Source organism: Syngnathus typhle, linkage group LG5, assembly GCF_033458585.1.
Source record: "Syngnathus typhle isolate RoL2023-S1 ecotype Sweden linkage group LG5, RoL_Styp_1.0, whole genome shotgun sequence".
NCBI classification, from domain to species: Eukaryota; Metazoa; Chordata; class Actinopteri; order Syngnathiformes; family Syngnathidae; genus Syngnathus; species Syngnathus typhle.
This window is the reverse complement of record NC_083742.1, coordinates 3167989-3182967: the sequence shown is the minus strand read 5'-3', so window position 1 is coordinate 3182967 and position 14979 is coordinate 3167989. Positions and strand designations below refer to the sequence as shown.

The 14979-nt window shown below is 39.6% G+C and overlaps 1 protein-coding gene across 3 annotated transcripts in view; it reads right to left on the bottom strand.

The window, feature by feature from the left end:
* The window catches only part of stxbp1b (syntaxin binding protein 1b), a 137159-nt gene that overhangs the window by 27879 nt on the left and 94301 nt on the right, over window positions 1-14979 (bottom strand). For all 3 annotated transcript variants that reach the window (XM_061278631.1, XM_061278630.1, XM_061278628.1), the window contains exon 16: window positions 1624-1725. In XM_061278631.1, the coding sequence (XP_061134615.1) occupies window positions 1624-1725 (102 nt within the window). The remainder of the gene's footprint in view (window positions 1-1623; window positions 1726-14979) is intronic.

Here is a 14979-nt window from a genome sequence, read left to right as displayed (position 1 = left end):
TCTTCCCCCAGGCTGTCGCTCTGATGAACTCACACCACTCATAGAGTCTCAGAGACATTACTGTGCAATAACATCCTGCTCTCAATGCTTTACCTTCGGATTGTCCGTATTATGTGTACTGTGTCATTTTTGCATCCATTGGAGCCTGGTCATCCTGGAAGAGGAATCCTCCCATCTATGGTCTCTTCTCAATGTTTCTCAATCCCCTAGTAGGAGTTTTGAGGGTTTTTTTTGCCCTTCTGGGAGTTTAAGATCAGGGGATGTTTGAGAATAATTGTCAATTTTTGCACATGTCGTCCTGAATGTTGTTAGCTACATAAATGTTGTACAGAGGCCAAAATCTACCGGAGTCAAATTCCTTGATTGGCATGCACAGCTTGGCAAATAAAAATATTAGTTGATTGATTTATTGGGAAATGTAATAATAATACAAAACTATAAGATGTAAATTGCTAAACTGCATTACTTTTGTAACTGTTGTTGACACGGTGTAAACATTTCAGTCCACTCACAAGAGACTCTGACTTCCTTGCTCCCAATTCTCCAAGTCTGCTGCTCATTATTTTGTGTCAGTCCCATCTGATAAAGGAAGCTGACTAAAAGGGAAATGTACTTTCGGCAGTTTGCAAACATATTTGATTAAGGCTGCGTTAGACATATATAATCATATCAATATAATTTCTAGTAGTAGTGTGGTCGCATAATAAGTGGGAAAGAATGTGCAGGCAACTTGTATGAACTTATTTTCTACAAAGTATTGTGGAACAGGATGTCCAGACAGGGAGGAGATCTCAAGGCCGGTGAGGAACGCGAATAACAACTCGTCATGGTGGTCCAGACCCAACCGCCCACAACTGAGACCAGACACCTGCGCTGAGCAGCGGAAAAACCCACACGAGGAGGAGATGACCATCCACCAATCACCACACAATATTTTGCATGCATGAATATTCATATTGTGTTTCTTTAAAACTGGGCAACCCGGAAGAATGTGTTGTCTCTTGATGGTCACAAGAAAACACGAGCTTTAGTGTGCGAGGGACCCGGGGGACCCATGCGCCTGTATTAGCTCGCTTTGTCAGGATTAAACAATTGGTAAGTTCGGCCTAATTGATCTACTGGTCTTCTCTTTGACAGAACGAACTCGCAACTGGGAGCTTAAGATCAGGGGATGCTTTGATAATAATTGTCAATTTTTGTCTATGTGAAGCCCTTTGAGACTGCTTGTGATTTAGGGCTATACAAATAAACTTGACTTGAACGAACTCGCAAGATTGTTAGGTGCGACAGTGTGTGGATATGGACATAACAACTCTTGTGTTAAGTGTTGATCGCAATTTGGAGTCAGATCAATAACTAAAAATCCGTAACCTAACACTATGCCTCTCAGTTCCACAAACCACAATACTATTGTTGTACCACATTGTTCTATTTCATCACAAACGTTGTGTGTGTTCAAAAAAACTTTATTCATCTGTGTTACTTTATAAATAATGACAGACTAACGATGAAGACGGTTGTCCAAGCCAATGACAAAGGATTTGGGGAATTGCCCACCTCTGGTAGTTCTCAATATCACTTATCTATTTTAAGAACAAAATCATATTGCACTAAACGACCCACCTCAATGAGATCCTTGATGAGAGGAGTCCATCTTGAGAGTTGGTAGGTATGCTCACTGATTCGCTCCTTACGATCAGGCTTTTTGGTTTTCTTGGAGGTGGCCTGCAATGGAATCATTAGAATTTTTTATGATGATTACTACAAACCCATCCATCCATTCATTCATTTTCTACTGGTTATCTGGAGTCGGGTTGCGTGAGCTGTAGTTCATGAGGGAAGCCCAAATTTCCCTCTTGTCTAGCTCATCCCACGGATCCTAAGCTGCTCCAAGGCCAGCCGAGAGACACAATCTCTCCAGCGTGTCCTGGGTCATCTACGGGGCCTCCTTCTAGTGGGACATGCCCAGAATACCTCACCCCAGAAAGCATCCTAATTAGAGTCCTGACCCTGGTATCTCTTCCACGTAGGGCAGGATCTCATCACTGTCCAAGAAAGGGCATTCCTCTGCCCTTTTCCGACTGAGGACGACGGTCTTAGATTTGGAGGTGCTGATCATCACAACTGCTTAACACTTGGCTGCGAACCTCTCTAGTAGGAGTTGAAGATCACAGCTTGAAGAACCATACAGCACATTATTTGCAAATAGCAGTGAGGCAATACTGACATCACCAAACTGGACACCCTCAATGCCTCACTGCGCCTAGAAATTCTGTCCATAAAAGTTGTGAACAGAAGAATGAGGGGCAGCCTCGGCGGAGTCTGTCATCAGAAACAAATCCGACTTACTTACTCAATGTGGCTCAAACTCTGACAAGGGCCGAACCGCCCTTATATGTGGGTTTGGTATTCTGTATTTTCGAAGCGTACCCCACAGAGCTCCCCGAGCGACAGCCGAAGTACTTCTCTAAGCCCACAAAGCACATGGGCGAACTCCCATGTACCCTTGAGAACCCTACCAAGGTTGTAGTGCTGGTTCACTGTTCCAACAAAAAACACATTACTTTTTTGCACATTGTCCTGAATCTGAGATTTGACCTCCCGACGGACTCTCCTCTCCAGCACCGCTGAGTAGACCTGACCGGGGAGGCTGGAGAATATGATACTTCTATAGTTGGAACACACCTTCAGGTCCCCCTTCTTGAAAAGAGGGACCACCACCCTGGTCTGCTAATCCAGAGGTTCTATCTCCGATGTCAACCCCATGTTGTAGATGCGTGGCAACCACGACAGCCACACAACATTCAGAGCCTTTAGCCTCCGAGGAGTTCTTTAACCACCTCGGTGAACAACCCCAGAGATAGGAAAGCCTACCTCAGAGTCTCCAGGCTCTGCTTCCAAAAGAAAAAGCAGGTCAGTGAAATTGAGTATATCTTCAAAGTATTCTCCTTAGCGGGTCAAACCATCCTGAGTTGAGGTCAGCAGCATCCCATCTCCACTATACACAGTGTGAATGGTGAACTGCTTACCCCTCCAGAGACACCGGATGGACCAGGATTTCCTCTAAGCCATCCAGAAGTTGATTTCCATAGCCTTGCCAAACTCCTCCCATGGGGGTAAGTTTTTGCTTCAGCAACTACCACAGCTGCGTTCCACAGTCCCACAGACCAAAAGGAACGATAGGTTTTCAGCTTGATGGCATCCCTTACTGCTGTTGTCCACCAGTGGGGTTGGGGATTGCCGCCACGACATACACCAACCACCTTACGGCCATAACGATTGACTGCCTCAACAATGGCGGTACGGAAAATTATCCAGTCACTCAATGTTGTCCGCCTTCTGGGCATGGGGGTAAATTGCTGCCGGACATGAAACTCTTTCTGACAGAGCATTCTGCCAGACATTCCTTGCAAACCCTCACAATACGTTTGGGTCTGCCAGGTCGGCCATCTTCAAAACTTCTCGTGTCTTGCACACCAGCTCCAGCTGTCTCCCTGCCAGAAAGATAACATTCCATGTCCCTAAAGCCAGCTTCTGTAGCCGGGAATTGGACCGCCTTTGGCCGCCACCCAGCTCTCTCTGCACCCTTGAATGGGGGACAAGTCTGGACTCTCAGCCCAGTCACATCCTCACACTGTTTTACGATGAAGCCAACTATTGTAACACGTGCAAAATGTGGCTTGTTGACATAAGCAAGGACATCCCTGAAAAACATGTTGCATGGATGGCAGAATACATTCTTGCAGAATCTGCATATACTACCAGCTCGGTAGCCTAGTGTTAGTGTCTGCCCTGTGACTGCAAGGTTGTGGATTCAAACCCCGGCCAGGTCATGCCAAAGACTAAAAAAATGGGACCTATTTCCTCCCTGCTTGGCACTCAGCATGAAGAGATGGAATTGGGGAATTTGTTCAGCATTATGTTATGTCTCCATGTCAAAGTCTGCTTTATTGTCAATTTCTTCACATGTCAAGACATACAAAGAAATCAAAATTACGTTCCCAGTATCCCACGGTGACAAGACATAGTACACAATATACATACAAGTAAACAACACAAAAAGTAAAAAAAGACGGCGCAAACAATGAATAAATAAGAGTGATGAATAAATAATAAATAAATAAAAATAACATAATAAACTATAATTTGCAATTCCTGAAGAAATTGCGTGTGAAGGTGAAGAAGTTGAATAATTATTTAAGGAATGTTGCAGAATGATGTTGAAACGAGTTGAATCGGTTGAAAAATGTAGAAATGAGAAGGGAAAAAGGAACTGGGTGTGAATTTCAAAATAAAAGATGTGAAGTTTTTGGGAAGTTGTGGAATAGGTAGAAAAATGATGAACAGTTGAAAGTTGGAATGGGCTGAATGGGTTGAAAAACGTAGAAATGAGAAGGGAAAAAGGAATTGGGTGTGAATTTCAAAATAAAAGATGTGAAGTTTTTGGTAAGTGGGAAGTTGTGGAATAGGTAGAAAAATGATGAACAGTTGAAAGTTGGAATGGGTTGAATCGGTTGAAAAATGTAGAAATGAGAAGGGAAATGGGAATTGGGTGTGAATTTCAAAATAAAAGATGTGAAGTTTTTGGTAAGTTGTGGAATAGGTAGAAAAATGATGAACAGTTGAAAGTTGGAATATGTTGAATGGGTTAAAAAATGGAGAAATGAGAAGGGGAAAAGGAATTGGGTGTGAATTTCAAAATAAAAGATGTGAAGTTTTTGGTAAGTGGGAAGTTGTAGAATAGGTAGAAAAATGATGAACAGTTGAAAGTTGGAATGGGTTGAATCGGTTGAAAAATGTAGAAATGAGAAGGGAAAAGGGAATTGGGTGTGAATTTCAAAATAAAACATGTGAAGTTTTTGGTAAGTTGTGGAATAGGTAGAAAAATGATGAACAGTTGAAAGTTGGAATGGGTTGAATCGGTTGAAAAATGTAGAAATGAGAAGGAAAAAAGGAATTGGGTGTGAATTTCAAAATATAAGATGTGAACTTTATGGTAAGTGGGAAGTTGTGGAATAGGTAGAAAAATGATGAACAGTTGAAAGTTGGAATGGGTTGAATCGGTTGAAAAATGTGATTCACCTTCACACTAACTCTGCTTCTCAAATAGTGGGGCGCGCCCCCCTTGGGGGGCGCGGTGCTATTCCTGGGGGGGCGCGTGTAACCCTGGGGAACAGGCTTTTTTTTTGGCAGTACTAGAATAAAGTGTAATTGCGCGTTTACGACAGCAGGGGGCAGTGGCGCTCTCATTGTTACTTCTTTCACGTTTGCGACAGTGCAACATTTTACGACTTACAAGACAAGTTAGGATAGTCACGGTGGGGAGGGGGGGCGCGAATAGATTTCTTCTTGCTAGGGGGGGCGTAACAGAAAATAATTGAGAAGCACTGCACTAACTAGAATTGCAATTTCGGAAGAAATTGCGTGTGAAGGCGAAAGCAGATGTTAATTTACAAACGTTAAGCGTTAAAAATGATAAGCGGGTAGAATAAAAAGGGAAAATAAATTATTGTGAAATAAATGGGAAAATGTTACAAATACATGTTACAAAAAGGTACAAATGATAAACGTTAAAAATGAAATGTTACAAATGTTACAAAAAAGGTACAAATGATAAGCGGCAAAAATAATAAAGGAAATAAATGACATGAATTAGTGTCATGAAGAACCCACACGGGTTTCAATACGACACGGGAAAGCCGCCCGTGTTCTGGAATCACTTGTGTTTCCCACGAGCTAATCGGGTCCCTTACTTCATAGCGGTTGAATTTGGTTAATGTAATGAATGTGTTTGTTGAATGCGAATACGTAATCAAAGTGGTGGAAATTGCTTAATGTAATGAATGTTGAATGCGAATGTTAGTTACAAATGATAAGCGATGAAAATGATAAGCGGGAAGAATAAAGAGTAAAATAATTAATGACGCCCAATGTGGGAATCGAACCGACTACAGGAAACTGGCTCGGGTTGACATTGCCATTAAGAATGAATGGGGAAATAAAAGGCACAAATTTGCTAATTACTTTAAAACGGTAAATGTTATGAACGAGAAAAAAGGTGGCAAGCTTGACATGAATTTTTGGAACGTGTGAAAGTTTGAACGAGGTGAATCGGTTGAAGCATGTGGGAGTAGTTAGATGTTAAAAGAGTGGGAGGAATAAGTTGTTTAATAAAAAAATAAAAAATAAAGTAGAACTGGAATTGCAACTAGAATTGCAATTTCGGAAGAAATTGCGTGTGAAGGCGAAGGCAGATGTTAATTTACAAACGTTAAGCGTTAAAAATGATGAGCGGGATGAATGAAAAGGGAAAAAAATAATTGTGAAATAAATGGGAAAATGTTACAAATACATGTTACAAAAAGGTACAAATGATAAGCGTTAAAAATGAAATGTTACAAATGTTACAAAAAAGGTACAAATGATAAGCGTTGAAAATGATGAGGGGAAGAATAAAGAGTAAAATAATTTATGACGCCCAATGTGGGAATCGAACCCACTACAGGAACCTGGCGCGGGTTGACATTGCCATAGTGTTTCCGACTGAGCTAATCAGGTTCCTTCCTTAGTGATGGTTGAATTTGGTTAATGTAATGAATATGTTTGTTGAACGCGAATGCGTAATCAAAGTGGTGGAAATTGCTTAATGTAATGAATAGAGATGCACCGATCCGATATCTGGATCGGATATTGTCCCCGAGATCAACAAAATAGATGTATCGGGTATCGGAAAATACAGCCGATCTGTGAGCCGATACTTTCCTTAATCTATTGGGACGCGGGCTACGTCATACGTCAGCAGCACGTGTGCCGCATGCCACGAGAGTTTTCTAAACAAACGCAAACATGGAGCGAACGTTCGCTTCTCTTCCCCGGGTTGCTAAGCGGACGTCAAACCCTGCGCGTTCGCTTCTCTTCGGGTTGCTAATGGGACGTCAAAGGCTGCGCGTTCGCTTCTCTCCCGAATGGGGGGGGGGGGGCGGAGGCTAATCGGATGTCAAACGCTGCGTGTTCGCTTCTCTTCCGGGGGGGTGTTAATGGGACGTCAAACGCTTTGTGTGGTGGGCTCCATCTAGTGTGGAAACTGAGAAGCTGAGCTCAAGCTTCTTGTGCGGGCCATATTCAATTATGTTTTCAGAATTTGCTGCGGGCCAATAAAAACTGGACCGTTAGTTTGGACACCCCTAATTTAGAGCAAAGAACTGTGTAGTCTGCCTGATGCCATTGCCTTTGGTCTTTTCTGTTGCACATGTAGAGTTATGTAGCTTGTTAAGTCAACCTTAATATCGGATCGGTATCGGGTATCGACCGATACGCAAAGCCACGGCATCGGTATCGGTATCGGAACTGAAAAAGTCGGATCGGTGCATCTCTAGTAATGAATGTTGAATGCGAATGACAAAAGTTACAAATGATAACCGTTGAAAATGATAACCGGGAAGGATAAAGAGTAAAATAAATAATGACGCCCAATGTGGGAATCAGCCGACTCGGGTTTTGATGCCACTCGGGAAAGCCGCTCGTGTTCTGGAATCACTTGTGTTTCCCACGAGCTAATTGGGTCCCTTATTTTAAGTGGTTGAATTTGGTTAATGTAATGAATGTGTTTGTTGACTGCGAATGCGTAATCAAAGTGGTGGAAATTGCTTAATGTAATGAATGTTGAATGCGAATGTTAGTTACAAATGATAAGCGTTGAAAATGATAAGCGGGAAGAATAAAGAGTAAAATAATTAATGACGCCCAATGTGGGAATCGAACCCACTACAGGAAACTGGCTCGGGTTGACATTGCCATTAAGAATGAATGGGGAAATAAAAGGCACAAATTTGCTAATTACTTAAAACCGGTAAATGTTATGAATGCGAAAAAAAGTGGCAAGCTTGCCATGAATTTTTGGAACGTGTGAAAGTTTGAACGAGGTGAATCGGTTGAAGCATGTGGGAGTAGTTAGATGTCAAAAAAGTGGGAGGAATAAGTTGTTTAATAAAAACTAGAATTGCAATTTCGGAAGAAATTGCGTGTGAAGGCGAAGGCAGATGTTAAGTTACAAACGTTAAGCGTTAAAAATGATGAGCGGGAAGAATACAAAGGGAAAATAGATAATTGTGAAATAAATGGGAAAATGTTACAAATACATGTTACAAAAAGGTACAAATGATAAGCGTTAAAAATGAAACGTTACAAATGTTACAAAAAAGGTACAAATGATAAGCGTTGAAAGTGATAAGGGGGAAGAATAAAGAGTAAAATAATTTATGACTCCCAATGTGGGAATCGAACCCACTACAGGAAACTGGCTCTGGTTGACATTTCCATTGTGTTTCCGACTGAGCTAATGAGGATCCTTCCTTCATGCTGGTTGAATCTGGTTAATGTAATGAATGTGTTTGTTGAATGCGAATGCGTAATCAATGTGGTGGAAATTGCTTAATGTAATGAATGTTGAATGCGAATGACAAAAGTTACAAATGATAACCGTTGAAAATGATAACCGGGAAGGATAAAGAGTAAAATAAATAACGACGCCCAATGTGGGAATCAACCGGCGCGGGTTTTGATACCACTCGGGAAAGCCGCTCGTGTTCTGGAATCACTTGTGTTTCCCACGAGCTAATTGTGTCCCTGCCTACATACTGGTAGAATTGAGTCCCTTACTATGTCGTGGTTGAAATTGGTTAATGTAATGAATGTGTTTGTTGAATGCGAATACGTAATCAAAGTGGTGGAAATTGCTTAATGTAATGAATGTTGAATGTGAATGTTAGTTACAAATGATAAGCGTTGAAAATGATAAGCGGGAAGAATAAAGAGTAGAATAATTAATGACGCCCAATGTGGGAATCGAACCCACTACAGGAAACTGGCTCGGGTTGACATTGCCATTAAGAATGAATGGGGAAATAAAAGGCACAAATTTGCTAATTACTTAAAAACGGTAAATGTTATGAAGGGGAAAAAAGGTGGCAAGTTTGCCATGAATTTTTGGAACGTGTGAAAGTTTGAACGAGGTGAATCGGTTGAAGCATGTGGGAGTAGTTAGATGTCAAAAAAGTGGGAGGAATAAGTTGTTTAATAACTAGAATTGCAATTTCGGAAGAAATTGCGTGTGAAGGCGAAGGCAGCGTTAATTTACAAACGTTAAGCGTTAAAAATGATGAGTGGGAAGAATAGAAAGGGAAAATAGATTATTGTGAAATGAATGGTAAAATGTTACAAATACATGTTACAAAAAGGTACAAATGATAAGGGTTAAAAATGAAATGTTACAAATGTTACAAAAAAGGTACAAATGATAAGGGGGAAGAATAAAGAGTAAAATAATTTATGACACCCAAAGTGGGAATCGAACACACTACAGGAAACTGGCGCAGGTTGACATTGCCATTGTGTTTCCAACTGAGCTAATCAGGTTCCTACCTCAGTGACGGTTGAATTTGGTTAATGTAATGAATGTGTTTGTTGAATGCGAATGCGTAATCAAAGTGGTGGAAATTGCTTAATGTAATGAATGTTGAATGCGAATGACAAAAGTTACAAATGATAACCGTTGAAAATGATAACCGGGAAGGATAAAGAGTAAAATAAATAATGACGCCCAATGTGGGAATCGAACTGACGCGTGTTTTGATACCACTCGGGAAAGATGCTCGTGTACTGGAATCACTTGTGTTTCCCACGAGCTAATTGAGTCCCTTGCTATGTTGTGGTTGAAATTGGTTAATGTAATGAATGTGTTTGTTGAATGCGAAAACGTAATCAAAGTGGTGGAAATTGCTTAATGTAATGAATGTTGAATGCGAATGTTAGTTACAAATGATAAGCGTTGAAAATGATAAGCGGGAAGAATAAAGAGTAAAATAATTAATGACGCCCAATGTGGGAATCGAACCCACTACAGGAAACTGGCTCGGGTTGACATTTCTATTAAGAATGAATGGGGAAATAAAAGGCACAAATTTGCTAATTACTTAAAAACGGTAAATGTTATGAACGCGAAAAATACTGGCAAGCGTGCCATGAATTTTTGGAACGTGTGAAAGTTTGAACGAGGTGAATCGGTTGAAGCATGTGGGAGTAGTTAGATGTTAAAAAAGTGGGAGGAATAAGTTGTTTAATAAAAACTAGAATTGCAATTTCGGAAGAAATTGCGTGTGAAGGCGAAGGCAGATGTTAAGTTACAAACGTTAAGCGTTAAAAATGATGAGCGGGAAGAATACAAAGGGAAAATAGATAATTGTGAAATAAATGGGAAAATGTTACAAATACATGTTACAAAAAGGTACAAATGATAAGCGTTAAAAATGAAACGTTACAAATGTTACAAAAAAGGTACAAATGATAAGCGTTGAAAATGATAAGGGGGAAGAATAAAGAGTAAAATAATTTATGACTCCCAATGTGGGAATCGAACCCACTACAGGAAACTGGCTCGGGTTGACATTTCCATTGTGTTTCCGACTGAGCTAATGAGGATCCTTCCTTCTTGCTGGTTGAATCTGGTTAATGTAATGAATGTGTTTGTTGAATGCGAATGCGTAATCAAAGTGGTGGAAATTGCTTAATGTAATGAATGTTGAATGCGAATGACAAAAGTTACAAATGATAACCGTTGAAAATGATAACCGTGAAGGATAAAGAGTAAAATAAATAATGACGCCCAATGTGGGAATCGAACTGACGCGGGTTTTGATACCACTCGGGAATGATGCTCGTGTACTGGAATCACTTGTGTTTCCCACGAGCTAATTGAGTCCCTTACTATGTCGTGGTTGAAATTGGTTAATGTAATGAATGTGTTTGTTGAATGCGAATACGTAATCAAAGTGGTGGAAATTGCTTAATGTAATGAATGTTGAATGCGAATGTTAGTTACAAATGATAAGCGTTGAAAATGATAAGCGGGAAGAATAAAGAGTAGAATAATTAATGACGCCCAATGTGGGAATCGAACCCACTACAGGAAACTGGCTCGGGTTGACATTGCCATTAAGAATGAATGGGGAAATAAAAGGCACAAATTTGCTAATTACTTAAAAACGGTAAATGTTATGAAGGGGAAAAAAGGTGGCAAGCTTGCCATGAATTTTTGGAACGTGTGAAAGTTTGAACGAGGTGAATCGGTTGAAGCATGTGGGAGTAGTTAGATGTCAAAAAAGTGGGAGGAATAAGTTGTTTAATAATAAGAATAAAAAAAACTAGAATTGCAATTTCGGAAGAAATTGCGTGTGAAGGCGAAGGCAGATGTTAAGTTACAAACGTTAAGCGTTAAAAATGATGAGCGGGAAGAATACAAAGGGAAAATAGATAATTGTGAAATAAATGGGAAAATGTTACAAATACATGTTACAAAAAGGTACAAATGATAAGCGTTAAAAATGAAACGTTACAAATGTTACAAAAAAGGTACAAATGATAAGGGGGAAGAATAAAGAGTAAAATAATTTATGACGCCCAAAGTGGGAATCGAACCCACTACAGGAAACTGGCGCAGGTTGACATTGCCATTGTGTTTCCAACTGAGCTAATCAGGTTCCTACCTCAGAACCTGTTGAATTTGGTTAATGTAATGAATGTGTTTGTTGAATGCGAATGCGTAATCAAAGTGGTGGAAATTGCTTAATGTAATGAATGTTGAATGCGAATGACAAAAGTTACAAATGATAACCGTTGAAAATGATAACCGGGAAGGATAAAGAGTAAAATAAATAATGACGCCCAATGTGGGAATCGAACTGACGCGGGTTTTGATACCACTCGGGAATGATGCTCGTGTACTGGAATCACTTGTGTTTCCCACGAGCTAATTGAGTCCCTTACTATGTCGTGGTTGCAATTGGTTAATGTAATGAATGTGTTTGTTGAATGCGAATACGTAATCAAAGTGGTGGAAATTGCTTAATGTAATGAATGTTGAATGCGAATGTTAGTTACAAATGATAAGCGTTGAAAATGATAAGCGGGAAGAATAAAGAGTAAAATAATTAATGACGCCCAATGTGGGAATCGAACCCACTACAGGAAACTGGCTCGGGTTGACATTGCCATTAAGAATGAATGGGGAAATAAAAGGCACAAATTTGCTAATTACTTAAAAACGGTAAATGTTATGAACGCGAAAAATACTGGCAAGCGTGCCATGAATTTTTGGAACGTGTGAAAGGTTGAACGAGGTGAATCGGTTGAAGCATGTGGGAGTAGTTAGATGTCAAAAAAGTGGGAGGAATAAGTTGTTTAATAATAAAGTACAATATCAATGTGTGAAGGCCTTCGCCTTCACACAATAATAATAATAAAGTAGAATAACAATGTGTGAAGGCCTTCGCCTTCACACAATAACAATGTGTGAAGGCCTTCGCCTTCACACAATAATAACTAGAATTGCAATTTCGGAAGAAATTGCGTGTGAAGGCGAAGGCAGATGTTAAGTTACAAACGTTAAGCGTTAAAAATGATGAGCGGGAAGAATACAAAGGGAAAATAGATAATTGTGAAATAAATGGGAAAATGTTACAAATACATGTTACAAAAAGGTACAAATGATAAGCGTTAAAAATGAAACGTTACAAATGTTACAAAAAAGGTACAAATGATAAGCGTTGAAAATGATAAGGGGGAAGAATAAAGAGTAAAATAATTTATGACTCCCAATGTGGGAATCGAACCCACTACAGGAAACTGGCTCGGGTTGACATTTCCATTGTGTTTCCGACTGAGCTAATGAGGATCCTTCCTTCTTGCTGGTTGAATTTGGTTAATGTAATGAATGTGTTTGTTGAATGCGAATGCGTAATCAAAGTGGTGGAAATTGCTTAATGTAATGAATGTTGAATGCGAATGACAAAAGTTACAAATGATAACCGTTGAAAATGATAACCGGGAAGGATAAAGAGTAAAATAAATAATGACGCCCAATGTGGGAATCGAACTGACGCGGGTTTTGATACCACTCGGGAATGATGCTCGTGTACTGGAATCACTTGTGTTTCCCACGAGCTAATTGAGTCCCTTACTATGTAGTGGTTGAAATTGGTTAATGTAATGTATGTGTTTGTTGAATGCGAATACGTAATCAAAGTGGTGGAAATTGCTTAATGTAATGAATGTTGAATGCGAATGTTAGTTACAAATGATAAGCGTTGAAAATGATAAGCGGGAAGAATAAAGAGTAAAATAATTAATGACGCCCAATGTGGGAATCGAACCCACTACAGGAAACTGGCTCGGGTTGACACTGCCATTAAGAATGAATGGGGAAATAAAAGGCACAAATTTGCTAATTACTTAAAAACGGTAAATGTTATGAAGGGGAAAAAAGGTGGCAAGTTTGCCATGAATTTTTGGAACAAGTGAAAGTTTGAACGAGGTGAATCGGTTGAAGCATGTGGGAGTAGTTAGATGTCAAAAAAGTGGGAGGAATAAGTTGTTTAATAATAAGAATAACTAGAATTGCAATTTCGGAAGAAATTGCGTGTGAAGGCGAAGGCAGATGTTAATTTAGAAACGTTAAGCGTTAAAAATGATGAGCGGGAAGAATGAAAAGGGAAAGAAATAGTTGTGAAATAAATGGGAAAATGTTACAAATACATGTTACAAAAAGGTACAAATGATAAGCGTTAAAAATGAAATGTTACAAATGTTACAAAAAAGGTACAAATGATAAGCGTTGAAAATGATAACCGGGAAGGATAAAGAGTAAAATAATTTATGACGCCCAATGTGGGATTTGAACCCACTACAGGACACTGGCTCGGGTTGACATTGCCATGGTGTTTCCGATTGAGCTAATGAGGCTTCTTCCTTCATGCTGGTTGAATCTGGTTAATGTAATGAATGTGTTTGTTGAATGCGAATGCGTAATCAAAGTGGTGGAAATTGCTTAATGTAATGAATGTTGAATGCGAATGACAAAAGTTACAAATGATAACCGTTGAAAATGATAACCGGGAAGGATAAAGAGTAAAATAAATAATGACGCCCAATGTGGGAATCGAACTGACGCGGGTTTTGATACCACTCGGGAAAGATGCTCGTGTACTGGAATCACTTGTATTTCCCACGAGCTAATTGTGTCCCTGTCTACATACTGGTTGAAATTGGTTAATGTAATGAATGTGTTTGTTGAATGCGAATACGTAATCAAAGTGGTGGAAATTGCTTAATGTAATGAATGTTGAATGCGAATGTTAGTTACAAATGATAAGCGTTGAAAATGATAAGCGGGAAGAATAAAGAGTAAAATAATTAATGACGCCCAATGTGGGAATCGAACCCACTACAGGAAACTGGCTCGGGTTGACATTGCCATTAAGAATGAATGGGGAAATAAAAGGCACAAATTTGCTAATTACTTAAAAACGGTAAATGTTATGAACGCGAAAAATACTGGCAAGCGTGCCATGAATTTTTGGAACGTGTGAAAGGTTGAACGAGGTGAATCGGTTGAAGCATGTGGGAGTAGTTAGATGTCAAAAAAGTGGGAGGAATAAGTTGTTTAATAATAAAGTACAATATCAATGTGTGAAGGCCTTCGCCTTCACACAATAAAGTAGAACTAGAATTGCAATTTCGGAAGAAATTGCGTGTGAAGGCGAAGGCAGATGTTAAGTTACAAACGTTAAGCGTTAAAAATGATGAGCGGGAAGAATACAAAGGGAAAATAGATAATTGTGAAATAAATGGGAAAATGTTACAAATACATGTTACAAAAAGGTACAAATGATAAACGTTAAAAATGAAATGTTACAAATGTTACAAAAAAGGTACAAATGATAAGGGGGGAGAATAAAGAGTAAAATAATTTATGACTCCCAAAGTGGGAATCGAACCCACTACGGGAAACTGGCGCAGGTTGACATTGCCATTGTGTTTCCAACTGAGCTAATCAGGTTCCTACCTCAGTGACGGTTGAATTTGGTTAATGTAATGAATGTGTTTGTTGAATGCGAATGCGTAATCAAAGTGGTGGAAATTGCTTAA